The sequence below is a fragment of the Polyodon spathula genome, unplaced genomic scaffold, assembly GCF_017654505.1.
Source record: "Polyodon spathula isolate WHYD16114869_AA unplaced genomic scaffold, ASM1765450v1 scaffolds_1299, whole genome shotgun sequence".
Classification (NCBI taxonomy): Eukaryota; Metazoa; Chordata; class Actinopteri; order Acipenseriformes; family Polyodontidae; genus Polyodon; species Polyodon spathula.
Window position 1 is genome coordinate 75,983 of NW_024472782.1, and position 14,442 is coordinate 90,424.

General features: G+C 42.8%; 1 protein-coding gene across 1 annotated transcript; it reads left to right on the forward strand.

The window, feature by feature from the left end:
- The first annotated feature begins 4,460 nt into the window (after window positions 1-4,460).
- Window positions 4,461-14,416, forward strand: fam118b (family with sequence similarity 118 member B). Its single transcript, XM_041242503.1, has 8 exons — window positions 4,461-4,773; window positions 7,392-7,475; window positions 8,766-9,018; window positions 11,507-11,734; window positions 12,376-12,504; window positions 13,015-13,312; window positions 13,551-13,613; window positions 14,168-14,416. Exons 2-8 carry the CDS (start codon window positions 7,399-7,401, stop codon window positions 14,182-14,184), a joined length of 1,065 nt encoding a protein of 354 aa, XP_041098437.1. The 5' UTR covers window positions 4,461-4,773; window positions 7,392-7,398; the 3' UTR covers window positions 14,185-14,416.
- The last annotated feature ends 26 nt before the right edge of the window (window positions 14,417-14,442 follow it).

Sequence of the window (14,442 nt, forward strand, 5' to 3'; positions counted from 1 at the left end):
TAACAAAACTGTCATTGTCTCTGATAGTATGAAATAGGATATGGTATTAAATTGGTACAAATGACTCGGAAAACATAATTGTTTACTGAAACCATTGTGTTTATAAATAACACGTTATGTTGTGAATAATAATAAATAATAATAATAATAATAATAATAATAATAATAATAATAATAATAATAATAATGCTTGTTTGCAGTTTTGTAAATACACTATTAAAACAACGAAAGTAAAACATAAAGAAATTGATTATAATGTTGCAGAAAATTCAGATTGGATCTTTTCATTAGCCTTGTAACTTGGTGTACAGAATCTGTATCAAAAGCAGGATTATCATGTACAGCCACCAGGTGTCACTGTTTGCTATGTAAAAATAACAATCCCAAGAAACAACATAAAAACATAAAACAGGATAGTAAATAAATCAATAAATAAGTGTGTCTCCCTATTTCTCTGCAGTACCAGAATGCTTAGTGTTGAAGGAACAGTGAACGCTGAGCCAGGTGAGAGAGAGTTAATACTCAGCACCTTTGGGGAGCTCAGTGGTAGCACATTAGAAAGGTCTTGCAGTACTTTCATTTCATGTTTGTTTGCTTGTTTGGAAACTTTGAAACTCCTTGAAAGCACGCCTGTGTTGTACTGGTGTAGCTGAACTCCGTGGTTTATGAGATAGTGCTTTGGCAAGGCACTATTTCTCATGCTGTTTACTGCATCTTCTTCTAGTGGTCTTCACCATTCACAGTGGCAGCTCAGACAGCGAGGAGGGCTCGGACAGCGAGTAAGTAACAAGCAGCATATTTTAAAAGACTTTAAAATATCGACCGAAGCAGTGTCTCTAATAGGCAACGCGTTCTGCAATCTGAAGGGGGGGGGGGTTATAACTGCGTGTGCTTTCTCCTCCCCCCTCCTGGTTTTATTTCTGTTCAGGTTTCAGGTCTCTGCGCGTCTCACTGAAAAGGAGTTCTGTAAGTATGTCGAGTACTCTGGGAGGAGCTGGGAGGAGACCTATGAAATTCTACTCAACTACCATCAGAAGCTGGTCAGTATTTTACACAAGAGGCTATTGAAATGGACCAGGGTAATACACATACTGAGGTACTCTCGATTTGACATCGGAAAAAGGAGAGACAGACTGCTTTGTTAAAATGTGGAAACCATTAATTATTTCAATAAAATGTGAAGCTATGTAGGCCGTATAATATGACGTGCGTATGAAAGTATATATGCATGGATCATTGACATGCGAATATGTATGTAACTATATTATATATCTCTGTGTATATTAAAATGTATCTGTCTATATATGTATCTGACTGTAAAAAAATGAAGCAATATTATACATAAAACATAACTGTACATGAGTACATAAACTGAATATTTTACTGAAGAATTTCAATTAAAAACATTGAAAACAAATTATTAAATGAGGGAAGGCTTTTATACATAACTAATATTTTCAATTCATAGTTATTAATTCATAGTCGTTGGTTGTACCAGCAGTAGTATCGTTTTCTAAGATCAGGACACAGTAATAGCTGGCATATCAAGCTTTCTCCTGGTTAAACTATTCAAGCATGCAGCACATGGTGTGGAGTTTGCTAAAGTTTGAAAGTTCCTACCTTTCAAGACCTCATTCTTCAGAAGAAGCAAGCAGTTTTATTTTCTGTCTTAAGAGACAGGCGAGCCTACCCTTCTTAACGGAGGCTGTGTTTCACAGTGAGTGTGCTGAGTACTTGCACAGTGAGTGTGCTGTGTGCTGTATACTTTCTTAGTGAGTGCTGTATACTTGCTTAGTGGCTGTACTGCACTTCTATTACCTTTCTTGTTTTCTTTTCACAGTTGAAAAGGGCTGATGAATTACACAGAGATATTGCTGAAAAGAAGAAAAGGTGTGTGCGTGTGTGTCTTTAGCGTTAGCTTCAGTATTGCAACTGGATCAGACCTCTTAGGGACAAACACCAAGCCTCCGTGCATTTGAATTTAGCTGCTGTGAAGTGGTTCAGTTTGATTTGGGGCGGTGGTGTTGGTGGGGAGTTTTGCTGACGCTGGGTCCTTAAAAGGAGTCCCATTTAAAGGGCTGTTTCACTCCCTTCCTGATCATTGTGGAGTTGAACGTCGTTTGCCTTGGGATTCACTGAAAGCTTTGCTGGCCGTGCCAGGTAAAGACGTTGATGTTCACCTTTGTTGCTTTTCTGTTTTGCTGGCTAGCTAAAGCACCTGAAAGCCAGGAAGAAGTACGTGGATAAGATCAGGAGCCAGATTACTGATACAATGAGGTACATTCAGGTAAGCTATCGATAGTGCCTGCAGCAGCTTCGCTTCTTAAGAGCAGAGCGTCTCAAGAGAATTCTAAGTGAACCCTCATTCCATGCCAATCATGTGACCAGCCCCACCTATTCTACATCTATAGAGACACGTGGTTTTAATGGAATTGGGAAGGTTGCTGTGGTCATACTAGCATCTAAGATTCTATAGACAAGCTCAAAGTGAGGAAAGACAGTGATACATGACCCAGAATCCCATGGAAATTAAACCATAGCTTTCTGAACCATTCAAATTTTGCCTTTGAAAGTTTGGCAGCAGTAACTGGTTCTGTTCCTTTCTGTTTGCAGCGGAAGACGACACAGCTATCCAAAGCCGTATTGAAAAAGGAGGAGACCATTGCAGAGGTATTCTAGCTGTCTCTGACACTGCAATACAACACGTTTACAGAGCCAGTGATGAGAGATGCTGTTTCCAGCTCTTTACGGCTTGTTTGTCTTTTGAATTGCGCCACAGAAACAGAAATACAAAGAGGAGCTGATGAAGCATCTAGAAAGTGTGCTGACGAGAAGCAAGGTGAGGAATATTCGCAGGATGGAAGCATCCAGTGCCAAATGTATCAGCGCTGGAGAGGCTTTACCAGACAGGCACGGCACAATGAAATGACTGCCTTAGAACGTGGGTCCGTTTCTAAACGAATTACAAAAATAGACCTATGATATTATATATAATTCCTTTAGAAATTACAAGCTGAAAGAGACTTGCTACGCAGACAGATTTACCTGAGGTTTCAGAAGAGAAGATGAAGCCGGCACAACCGTGAATGAATCAGGTAAATGGAAACCCTTCGGCTCTTTCATTAGACTACGTGACTCACCTGAGCCGAGCCACCACTAGGTGGACGCAAGGCATTATTATTATTATTATTATTATTATTATGAATTAGTTATTTAGCAGGCGCTTTTATCCAACGCGATTTACAGAGACCAGGGGGTGAGCTATGCATCACGACGCTTACAACAGAACCTCCGGTTTACGTATCTCTTGCGTTGGCCGGGAATAAAACCTTTTTTAGTATTACAGAAGTCGTGCCTTTTTCTTTCTTTCTAGGTGTGGATATCTGTAGATGGGCTTACCAGGACCGAATCAACGAGAAGTGTGTATGTGCGTTTCAGTAATGATTTACAAACCTACCCTAAAATGTACACAATTGTTTGTTACAATAAAAAAAAAAAAAAAAAAAAAAAAAAAAAAACCCTGTTAAGATGTTTGTGTAATTTTATTTTGATTAGCCGGGCATGCAGAACATTGTAGAATTGAGTTAAATTAAATTACGCAGTTGCAGAATAACTTCAATCATTAACATTCAAATGTGACGTGTGCGGTGTCTATAACTGATCAGAGCATGGGATGTTTCTTTTTTTAGTTTTTTTTTTTTAAAGAACGTGATTCATGATATGCATTTCAAAGCCTGTTTAATTTATACGAGTCTTCTTTGCAAAAGAAGTGCCCGTGGTGTAGAAAAGGGGGAAACAGCGCGGTTTCCTTTTCCCTATAAACATACGCACCTGTCTGGAACACAGTCGGCTGGCTCCCCGATCTTCACTCATCTTCCGTATCTAAAGTAACATAACATGCATTGGTGCTGATTTCAAGAAGTATGATGTTGCTGGGCCTGGCCTTGTTACAAGGACACCTGTCTTATACACACCCCCAAAAAAGAGGGGAAACCATAGCAACTGCACGGCAACACCTGTCTCCAATATACACCCCAAGGGAAATGTACTGTCAATATATATCGTGTTTTAAAGGGCACACATCTATATGTTTTGGGAATAACCATGCATAAATGTTAAATAATAATAAAATACATTCAATAAAAGCAGCCTTTGGAGTTGTAATCCAGTGCATATTGGTGACATGCTGGAAATGGTCCTGTTCAATTCTGAGAGCGTGTTAACCGAGTTCTCCTGCGTCACGGCGGTATGCTCTGTTGTAAAGAGAACTGTTTACTCTCTTGCAGCATGCTGTGTGCAATGTGGCACGGTTCGGGTGCTAGGGAGCGTTTCATTTCCAGGGCTGTGCCTGAAAAAAAAAAAAAAAAAGTTTCAGCTTAATTTAACAAATGCATGAAATTGCAAGCAAACACAGTAAGCCGTGTATACGCTGCCAGGCTATTTGCAGCCGGAGGGAGTCGTCTGTGGCGGAGCTTGGATCAGGCGAAACAATCCGCAGATCGTGGGCACCTTTTTGATTCAGAAAGAAAGAAAGGTGTTTTTGTTTGTGCCACAAACGCTGACTCCTCCCTGCGTTTGAGTCTCGTCTTAGCGAGTGCGCCTGTCAGTGACCCGGTAGTGTGAGTCGACTGGAGCTGCTTTAAAGGGACAGTCAAAGACCCACGACTGAATCATGCCAGCTCGTCGGGTAACGTAAAACCGACGAAACAACACAGCTAAGCCTGAAAAAAAACACGCATTTTCAGGAACGCCAGTAACCTTTGAGAGGGAGAGGTGAGTAACCTTAAATATGTGCTAACACATTGCCAAGTTATACCATACTATATTCTCAACAAATATACTAGGGGGAAAACGTGACAAAAAGTAGAATGACATTTCTGAGTCATGTTTACATGTAGCTGCTTAATGTTAAACAGTATTGCTTGATAATAAAGTACGATTACAACTAACATTAACTACAGAAAGACGACCGCATGGAATCGGGAAGAAGCGGCGATCGGTGATTTACGAAAGATGAATAAATAAATCACTGCGTTGAGTTCACGCTGAGCACTGAATTCCCATTAGGTTAAGTTCGGCGCTGTCTCTGTTTGTTTTAGTAAAATGAACTGCTGTATTATATCTGTAGTACTGTAAGCGTGTGTTGTATTATATCTGTAGTACTGTAAGCGTGTGTTGTATTATATTTGCGGTACTGTAAGCTTGTGTTGTATTATATTTGCGGTACTGTAAGCTTGTGTTGTATTATATTTGCGGTACTGTAAGCTTGTGTTGTATTATATTTGCGGTACTGTAAGCGTGTGTTGTATTATATTTGTAGTACTGTAAGCGTGTGTTGTATTATATTTGCAGTACTGTAAGCGTGTGTTGTATTATATTTGCAGTACTGTAAGCGTGTGTTGTATTATATTTGCAGTACTGTAAGCGTGTGTTTGTTGTTTGTCAAAATCTATTGGTACATTGAACTTCTATTTAACACAACAGGATTCAGAACAAGTGAAAAACTCACAAAAGCAAATATTATGGCGGTGTACTCCCACGTCGATAAACCATTTTTAATTATTCCCATGCTTTCCGTATCCCAGTGCGTCGTCGTGTTTTCTCAGGAGGGAGAACTAGCAATGCACTTTTGCATATTTGTGACACGAGAGATTGATAACAAGGGGGGAGTGCAGATGGACTGAGACAAAAGTGCCCGGACGGGCGTAAAACTGCGCAGATCGTCATAAATCGTACACGAGTGTGTAACTCCCTCCCCACGCACGACATACCTGTGACCGTTTTGCAAAATACATCTTTATGTTTCCAGACAAAAAAAAAAGAAGTTTCACGCCTTTATTCTTTATTATCAGAATCAATACCATTCACACAAAACTTGTCAAATAACAACAGCTCCCTTTTTTGAAAAAGATTCCTGACCAATACTGTCCACAAAAACACAACAAACGTAGTAATCTTTGAAATTGTTAAATAAACTTCTTATGAACGTTTTTGTGGGTACTCCGGTTCTGTGGGCATCTCAAGCAACCGGAGAGCCTCATCGGCTTGTAGGATTTATGATGCTCTGAGCAGTTTTACTGCCAAGTCCGGTAAGTTTTGTCTCAGTCCTGCAGCGTTTGTGTTTATATAAAAAAAAAAAAAAAAAAAAAAAAAGCGGTAGAATGATAATTCCAGCTGGTATGGAATGCGTGGGGAGAGAGTAAAGCATTGATATATGATTTATGACGATCTGAGCAGTTTTACTGCCAAGTCCGGTAAGTTTTGTCTCAGTCTGGCTTTTACTGATGACAACTGTGAAGTTCTATTTATCACGATCCAAAAATTCAATTTTCTGGCATCCTCTGCCACTGCAACTAGTCACTGTCACTATTTTTGTCGTGGGTTACTGTGATTGTAACTAAATATTCGTGGTCATTTTACTTTATCTAGCTTCATCACTAGGGACCTTTGTTTGCATCAGGTATTATAGGACTGCTAATGGAGGGGAGGAGGCAAAGTTTTAGAATAAAGCATCACAAACGAATTTGGATAGAAAGTGTGAGCCAGCAGAAACCAGTTACAGGTTGTGAGATACTTTCTAGGTCCTTGTCCCAGTCTGTGTTGTGTTTGTGTTGTACTCTGTCTCCATGGGAGTCCTTGAAAACACACTGGACTGATTGCACTGTATCTCCCCATCAGCAGACAGCATGACTGCTTGGAAAAGTTTTCCTTGTGCAGCGCCCTGTATGTCCCAGGGTTATTCTGCTTCGGGAGGATTGGAGTTTGTACAAATAAAATTTGCTAGCCTAGCACTTTAAAACAGTCCAGTATGTTGCATTGTCCAGTTTGTTTACGTGCCCCGGTGGTAGTTGAGCTGTAAATTGCGTGCATGTACTGCTGCAAGTCAGTCTTAATTGACAAGACAAACTCTCTCAGATAAGCTGGGCCCATGCCTCATAAAGGATACTGAAAGAGTTATTGTCACAATGATAAAGTAGCCTGGAAGCATGCTAATGAAACCTTGTATTCCACATGTTTGTTAATTGCATAGGTATGCTCTGTTATGGCAGTGTTAGATTTAGGCACGCTATATCAGCGTAGCAATAGGCAGTTTGCTAAATCAAGCTTTTACTGCGTCTTTCTCCTCGCTGTGATAAAGGATGAACTCTTACCCTGAGGGAAGACAAAGCCACTTTGTGGCTTGCAGCTTCAGGTTTCAGGTCACCACAAGGCACTTGGGGGTTGATACAGCAAAGTGTCCTCGTACTGGGTCTCCTGGAACCAGGTTTCCAGCCACTGTTGCTGAAGAAGTGGCTTCATGCTCACTCAGCGTTAATCTGGCGCTGGAGAAGGAGTCCAGTTGGGTAAAGGCAGCCCCATGAGTAAGAGTGCTCAGCTGTGGTTTTGTTTAGGTGCTGGATGGCTTTGCCGGAGGTGCTGAAGGCAGGGAAGCGTCCCGCTCCAGACGATGAAGACACTCCTGACAAGAAACCCAGGTAACGAGACCAGGGCTGGGGACAATTCCTGCTGAGCACTTCCAACCGCTTTGAGAATCAGTTCCCAGTTCCAGGTCCAGTTCCTTCCCAGGTCTTTATATTTTAGAGACAGTCATGACTGCGATTGTTCAGCTGCTTTTAGCTGCCATGGCGAGACGCTCATTTTGGCAGGATACTGCTAATTGTGATTTGGATCAGTGGTGTGTTGGAATTGATTACAAGGCTGTTGGAATTGGAGTTGATTTTAAAAAGTTATTGGAAGTGGAATCCTTGACCCCAGCCCTATCTGCTTGTGTTGCTAGCTCAGCAATACTCAGCACTCCCAGCACTTCTGGAGATGTTGAACCGTGGACCTGTCTACTAAGAAAATCTCTTTAACCCTGGTGACCTGGCTATTTATTTATTTTTTATCACAGGTCAAAATACTGGTCTGGTTAATTCCTCATGCAGTGGAAAATGAAACAGTTCTGCTGTTCCATGGGGTCTACCTGTAACCAGTGATAGTGAAGTGCAGTAGCTGGGTTATTAACACGTTCCCAGCTATGAAATGAGAACGAAGCACCCGGTTTTCCCTGGGAATGACGTCATCTTCCTCAATAACAGTTAACTCATCTATCGTTTCATGCACAAATAGTTAAAGTAAGACTCCTGTCATTAACCACCACCCAAGGTTTTTCCTGTAATGTTCACCTCTGAACAGTGACTCCTGGAATGAGACACGCTCCTGCACTACGACACCCCAATGCTCTTAAACACAAGAGTGGCAGCTGTGTTTTGAAGTTTCGATCGCGAAACCTGTTCACGTTGGTCAACTTGAGCTTTAAAATCTCTACGCTGGTTTCAGTTTCCACATTCGTTCTACAGCTCTGGCCAAATGTTTTGCATCACCCTATAGAATGAATCCATTTTGTTTGATAAAGTCAAATGCAACCTGCCAACTAATATGTTAAAATGCTGAATTACATACCGTTTTGTAGTTTTCCATATTTTTAACGAAAAACTAACAAAAATAAATAAATGTGACATTTCAAAATCTAACATGAAATACTGTACTACTATGCAAAACATTTGGTTAGCTGTATTTTTATTTTAATTTTTTTGTTGGTCACTGCTTTGCAGAACTATTAAAAGGGCGACTGGAAGAACAATTGAAGTTTGTTTCCATACTCAAACACGCTCCTAAGTTAAAACCCAAACCTGTTTCTCACTGTGGTTCTGTGAGGCGACACCTGGCTGTTGACCTGTCCGGTGACCCGCGCGGTTCTGACCGGGCGTCTCCCTGGTCCGCAGGAAGCTGCTGCCCAGCCTGAAGACGAAGCGGGCCTCGGAGCTGGTGCTGGTGATCGGGACAGGGGTGAGCTCCGCCGTGGCCCCCCAGGTTCCGGCGCTGCGCTCCTGGAAGGGCCTGATCCAGGCGCTGCTGGACGCTGCCAACGATTTCGACCTGCTGGAGGAGGAGGAGAGCCGGCGCTTCCAGAAGAGCCTGCAGGAGGACAAGAACCTAGTGCACGTGGCCCACGACCTCATCCAGAAGCTGTCACCGGTGAGAGGCAGCAGGGGGGGCTATGGGGGGAGCTGCATGTCAGGAAGTGCCACTGCAGTTGTCACAGGCATGCATGGCTTGATAAGTTTAACCCATTCAGTTCTGAATGATTTTTGTCTCAATATTTCAAAAAGCAATATTGACAAGTATATTTTCTACATATGTTTATACCTGACCTCACACTGGGACCTAGGAGTCCTGTGAGGTTCCAAAGGGTTAAGCAAATTTAAATGTTGCCCCTATTTAGAAATACAGTTGTAATATAGCACAGTTTCTTTTAGTATTTGGTATTCTACCTTGAATTGAATTAGGGGTGATGTGAGTGTGTGATGCAGTCAGAGCAATTGCTCCGTCTCAATAGACTTGTGGCAACATCAGTTAGGAATGTACAAGAGGCATGTTGTGTAACACGCTGGGGTGCTTTCACAGACCCCAGTCAGAGCTAATCCTGGACTAATTTACCTAAGGTTACAGTGCAATATTCGTGCTAATCAGAGTCAAACCATCGGACAGTATTCAACAATATAATGGTAAAATCAAGGAATGTCCACATAAGCTGTAGAATTTCTGTTAAACCTTTATTTGGTAAAATAGTGTTTTTAGGTTGTTTTTTTGTTTTTTTTTAACCAGTAAAACTTTCAAACCTGTACAGCCTGCTCCAGAGAGGCGTGAAAAGCCCCCAAGCAATTAGAAGATAGAGCAGTGGGTTCTGATAGAAAGTACCTCCCCCCCCCCCTTCAGAGCAGTAATACTCGTTCTGTTCTTTAGCTACTGAAAACAGTATACTTCTAGACCAAGTTTAGATTTTCAAATTCAAGTGTACTTCTTTATCCGGGACAGCACCCTTGAGAGATGCACCTCGTTTACAAGGGGGTCCTGGCAAGAAACAACACATTATACAAACAATGGCAAAACAGAGACACATCCTTCAGTAATTCAAGTTTTACGTTATCACAGGATTGGCGAGTGTAAGGTTCGACTTTTTTTTTTTTTTGTTTGTTTGTTTTGTTTTTTTTGTTTTTCTTAAAAATAATAAGCCAGTCTTCTTCAGGTAATTTCAATCTAAAGAGTTTTATTCAGGAACAACAGGATTTCAACAGTCCTGCAAACAAACTTACAGGCCTCAGCGGATGGGATCTTGCGCAACGAACATTCCTTTTACAAACATTAATATAGTGAGCAAGGTACTGCCTGCTGGGAGTGGCGCCACCTAGAGGTGAGTGGAAATCTCCTACTTTCACCAGTGAACAGTGCCGGCCCGTCTTTACTGGAGGTGTGTTAGCAGGTGTTTGTAGTTTGGAACCAGTTTAAGCTGGGTTGATTGTGGTTTGCACATATGATCAAAATCGGCTTTTTAAACAAAAACAACTCCTGTAAAAACAAGGATCAACTGCCCGAGGACACAACTGCTACGTGCAAAGCTACAGAACTACAAGGCAGCAGATTTGCAAACCCCTTGCACAGCCCTGGTCTGATTTGTATTTCTGAGTGATTGAGAAGGTGTTGTGAAGGGGCTGCTTTGAAACAACGAATTCCGAAGGTGAGATGCCTGACGTTGGCCCACACCTGCTCTAGATCTCAGTGTGACCGTGTTAGACCTGCTTGGTGTTTAACACGGAATTACCATCTGCAAAAATAAGCTTTACTTATCCAATTAGATCTACTCTCCGTACGCCACGCTGCCCTTGCTGCCCTGTTACATCAGTGCTTTGTACAGCAGCCTCTCTTGTGTATTTCAGAGCGCAGTTGCCAGGTCCACAGAGTGAGGTTTACAGTGTGCAAACACAAATCCAAAGGCTAGCCAGGAACCAAAAGGAAACAGCTTTAACCTTTTAGCCTACACCTGTCAGTCTTTGTTTGTGTGAATAGCGCTGTGCAGCCGTCTTTATCCCATTAAGTGCCATTGTTCTCCTTTGAGGACAGGCTGCTTTGTCAGCATTTTGAACTGACATCTCCCTGTTGTTTCAGTTCTCTTTAACTATATTATGAGAACTTACTCTCATTTTGTTAACTGCCGAAGCTAGTTCTAAATGCAGTTCTGCAAATACTGTAAAGCCCTGTTAATTCTGCAGTGACAGCCCTTCAGAGGCTTTTGTGACACCTGAATGTAAAATAAGAAACTAAAGCCTAAAAATGATTGTTCTTGGTGATTTCCTCCCCACAGTTTTGATAAAGCTCCATTTCTATGTGTTGCGCTTCATAGCCAGCGTGAGTCTTCACTGGTGTGATTACAAGCATGCCTAACGTGACTGTCCTCAGAATAGGACGCTTCTTGGGTACTTCTTGTTACATTAATTGATAATATACAAGGATATTTCAAACAGAAATTGCATGAAATTCAGTTGGGAGCTAACCAGGTTGAACTGCATCCTGTCGTTGATTTATCTGCGAAATGAAACTCTGGTGTTTGACTGTGCAGCTGCTGCCCCAGTGCAGCAGTCTAGCGCCAGTCCTGCCCCGTGACATGACTCTGCCCTGTCTCTCGCAGCGCACTGGCAACGTCCGCTCCACCTTCTTCAAGGACTGCCTGTACGAGGTGTTTGACGGGCTGGAGGCCAAGATGGAGGACTCGGGGAAGGACCTGCTCCGCTCCGTCCTGCAGCTGATGGAGAGCGGCGCGCTGGTCCTCACCACCAACTTCGACAACCTGCTGGAGATCTACGCTGCCCACCAGGGCACCAAGCTGGAGTCCCTCGACCTCACCGATGAGAAGAAGGTAACGAGCGCCCGGGGAGCAGGCAGGCAGCCGCTGGGACCCGGCCGGTCTGTTCACAGAACTTAGTAGCCCGTTGGCAGCGGGTAACCACTTTGACGTTGCCAGCTTGCGTTGCTGGGTCTGTGCCAGCAGTTTCTCCTTTTATCTGAAAACCTGTTCATGCAAGTTCGTTTGTAAAGGATGCGATGCTCTTATAAGCATTAAACAAGTTCCAGTGTTTTATTCCTTCAGGTACAGGCGCAACTTGTTTGGACTCCTTCAGAATGAACTGTGCAGTGTTGAAAACGACGCTTTTTAAAAGTAAATAATACAGAAGGGTGGTACTTTTTTGACTTGAGCCCAAGTTGTGTATCCCAGAAAACATAAAACAGTATTATCAAATCGGTTAGAGGTAGAAGCAATAAAAAAAAAAAAAAAAAAAAAAAAAAATCCGAAAATAGGAGCAAGCTTTCTGCTCACATAAAATAAGGGATGTAAATGTACTATTCTGCTTTTTCCAGTTCGAACTGCTTCCAGTTAAAAATGACATCGGTAACGTTTGTGTGGTGATTTTAACAGTGGGAAGCAGCTTGACCTGTGTGCAGTTTGTATGTGTGTGTGCTGGATCAGGCCGTGTGTTAACTGCTGTGTTGGTGCCGCAGGTGCTGGAGTGGGCCCAGGAGAAGAGGCGTCTGAGTGTGCTTCACATCCACGGGGTCTACACCAACCCCAGCGGGATCGTGCTGCACCCTGCTGGCTACCAGAACGTACTGCGCAACACCGAGGTCATGGTGAGGCCAGGGGAGTGCGCCAGTGTTTGTAATGTAACCAAAGTAGTAGTCCAGACAGCAAGGCTGATTTGCAGACGGGATCGCAAGGTCGTTTTAGATTTCATTTCTATGGGGTTAGACTGCCAAAACTTTGAAAGCCTAAATAACAACTGAAGAACCTCTTTCCAAGCCTCCAAATTAAACGTGTTAATTAATTATTCGGTAACTTTGCTGGGCTCGTTTTTCTAAAACAGAAAACAACATTTACGACAGTGTGGCTGTTTTGGAGTATAGTAATGCCTTGGTAATCTAGCCCCATGTCTTAAAAAGTTGCTAAGTACAGCATCCATCACTTCGTGGTAGAATACATAGTAATACTAAAAGAAACTAGGGTTGTTCGACAAATGTTTCAGCTGGAGATCAAATCATTTGTGAACTAACATTGTGATAACTAGACCATGCCCTGGGGATGAGCGGTGTCAGTTGAAGGCAAGGGCCATGGCTCATTCCCGGCGCTTGACTGTGTTGCAGCGGGAGATCCAGAAGCTGTACGAGACCAAGTCCTTCGTGTTCCTGGGCTGTGGCCGCACAGTGGACGACACCACCTTCCAGGCGCTGTTCCTGGAAGCGGTGAAGCACAAGTCCGACCTGGAGCACTTCATGCTGGTGCGGCGCGAGGATGTGGGCGAGTTCAAGAAGCTGCGCGACAACATGCTGGACAAGTGCATCAAGGTCATCTCCTACGGCAACGAGTACGCAGACCTGCCCGAGTACTTCGAGAGGCTGGCTAACGAGATCTGCACCTGTGGCAGCGCCACCAATGGTTGGGGTGGGTACTGCGACAGGTTTCCGTTAAAACGTGTATGAAAAAATAAAAGTATTCTCTTCTAGTTGGCTTTTGAATTATTTATTCACCCTGGTTAAATTGGTGCTCAATTGTGTATGTGGGGCAGCTTTTCCTGTTAACATGTTAATTAGCTTGTTCGATTTCATGGGAACGACTCAAAATATCAGAGTATCTGCACATCCGCAGCCCCTAGTTATCAGGATCTCTCCCTCTCTTCCAGGGACCCCTACACAGGATGATGAGCTCCACAATGGCTTTGATTCACCGAGGTGCCCTACTCAAGGTAGGGAAGCCTTCCTTTCTATTGTTTCACTGTCAGGGAAGTCTGTCTCTCAGCTGCCTGTCTTTTAATTTCTATACAGTGATGTCATCTGTGAGCGAATGTTTTTCATTTCACGGTCAAGAAACAAAACCCACCCTGCAATCTTGTGTAGAATTTTATGCAGCTGCTTATGACGTTTCCATTGAGGGAACTTGGAGGGGGGTGGCTGTGGCATATGAAAGGTTTTTTGTTTAGTTTTTTCGTAGACTATGGCTCCTTAAATCTAGCAGGTTTCCACCAAACCTCAAAACCTACCATTAAATAAAGAAGCTGTTTTAATTTCATGAAACGATCCCACCCACAACTACAGAATGCTTGCAAATCGATTTTCCTCATTGAAGCTTTAGAACACAGAATTACGGTGACCTGGTGCATGTTAACTGTTTCCCTCCCTTAGATCAAATATTAAAGCCATGTTCTGAAGCCAGTTTTGGAGCTCAGAGGGTCAACTCGTTCTAGCCGGGTATATAAACAACTACAGTATTTAGATTGGTCTTTCAATCTCTTCTTTGCAGACTGCCACACATGGTAGAGGACGAGAGAGATGTGTAGATCTGCTTGGAGATTACTACACAGAGAGAAGGCCAGTGCGGTGAGCTGCTGATGGGATCTGGATAATGCAGCAGCTGTTACGAGAAGAGCACTCCTGCAAGGATGACTAAGGCAGGCGTTTTCTACCCCAACTTACTCAGTCAATAAGGCTAAACGGAAGCCACCACGGATCTACACAAACCTACAATTTTATTAAAGCTTTCCTCCCTCCCCTCAATGTGTTTATTTCCTTGCATGC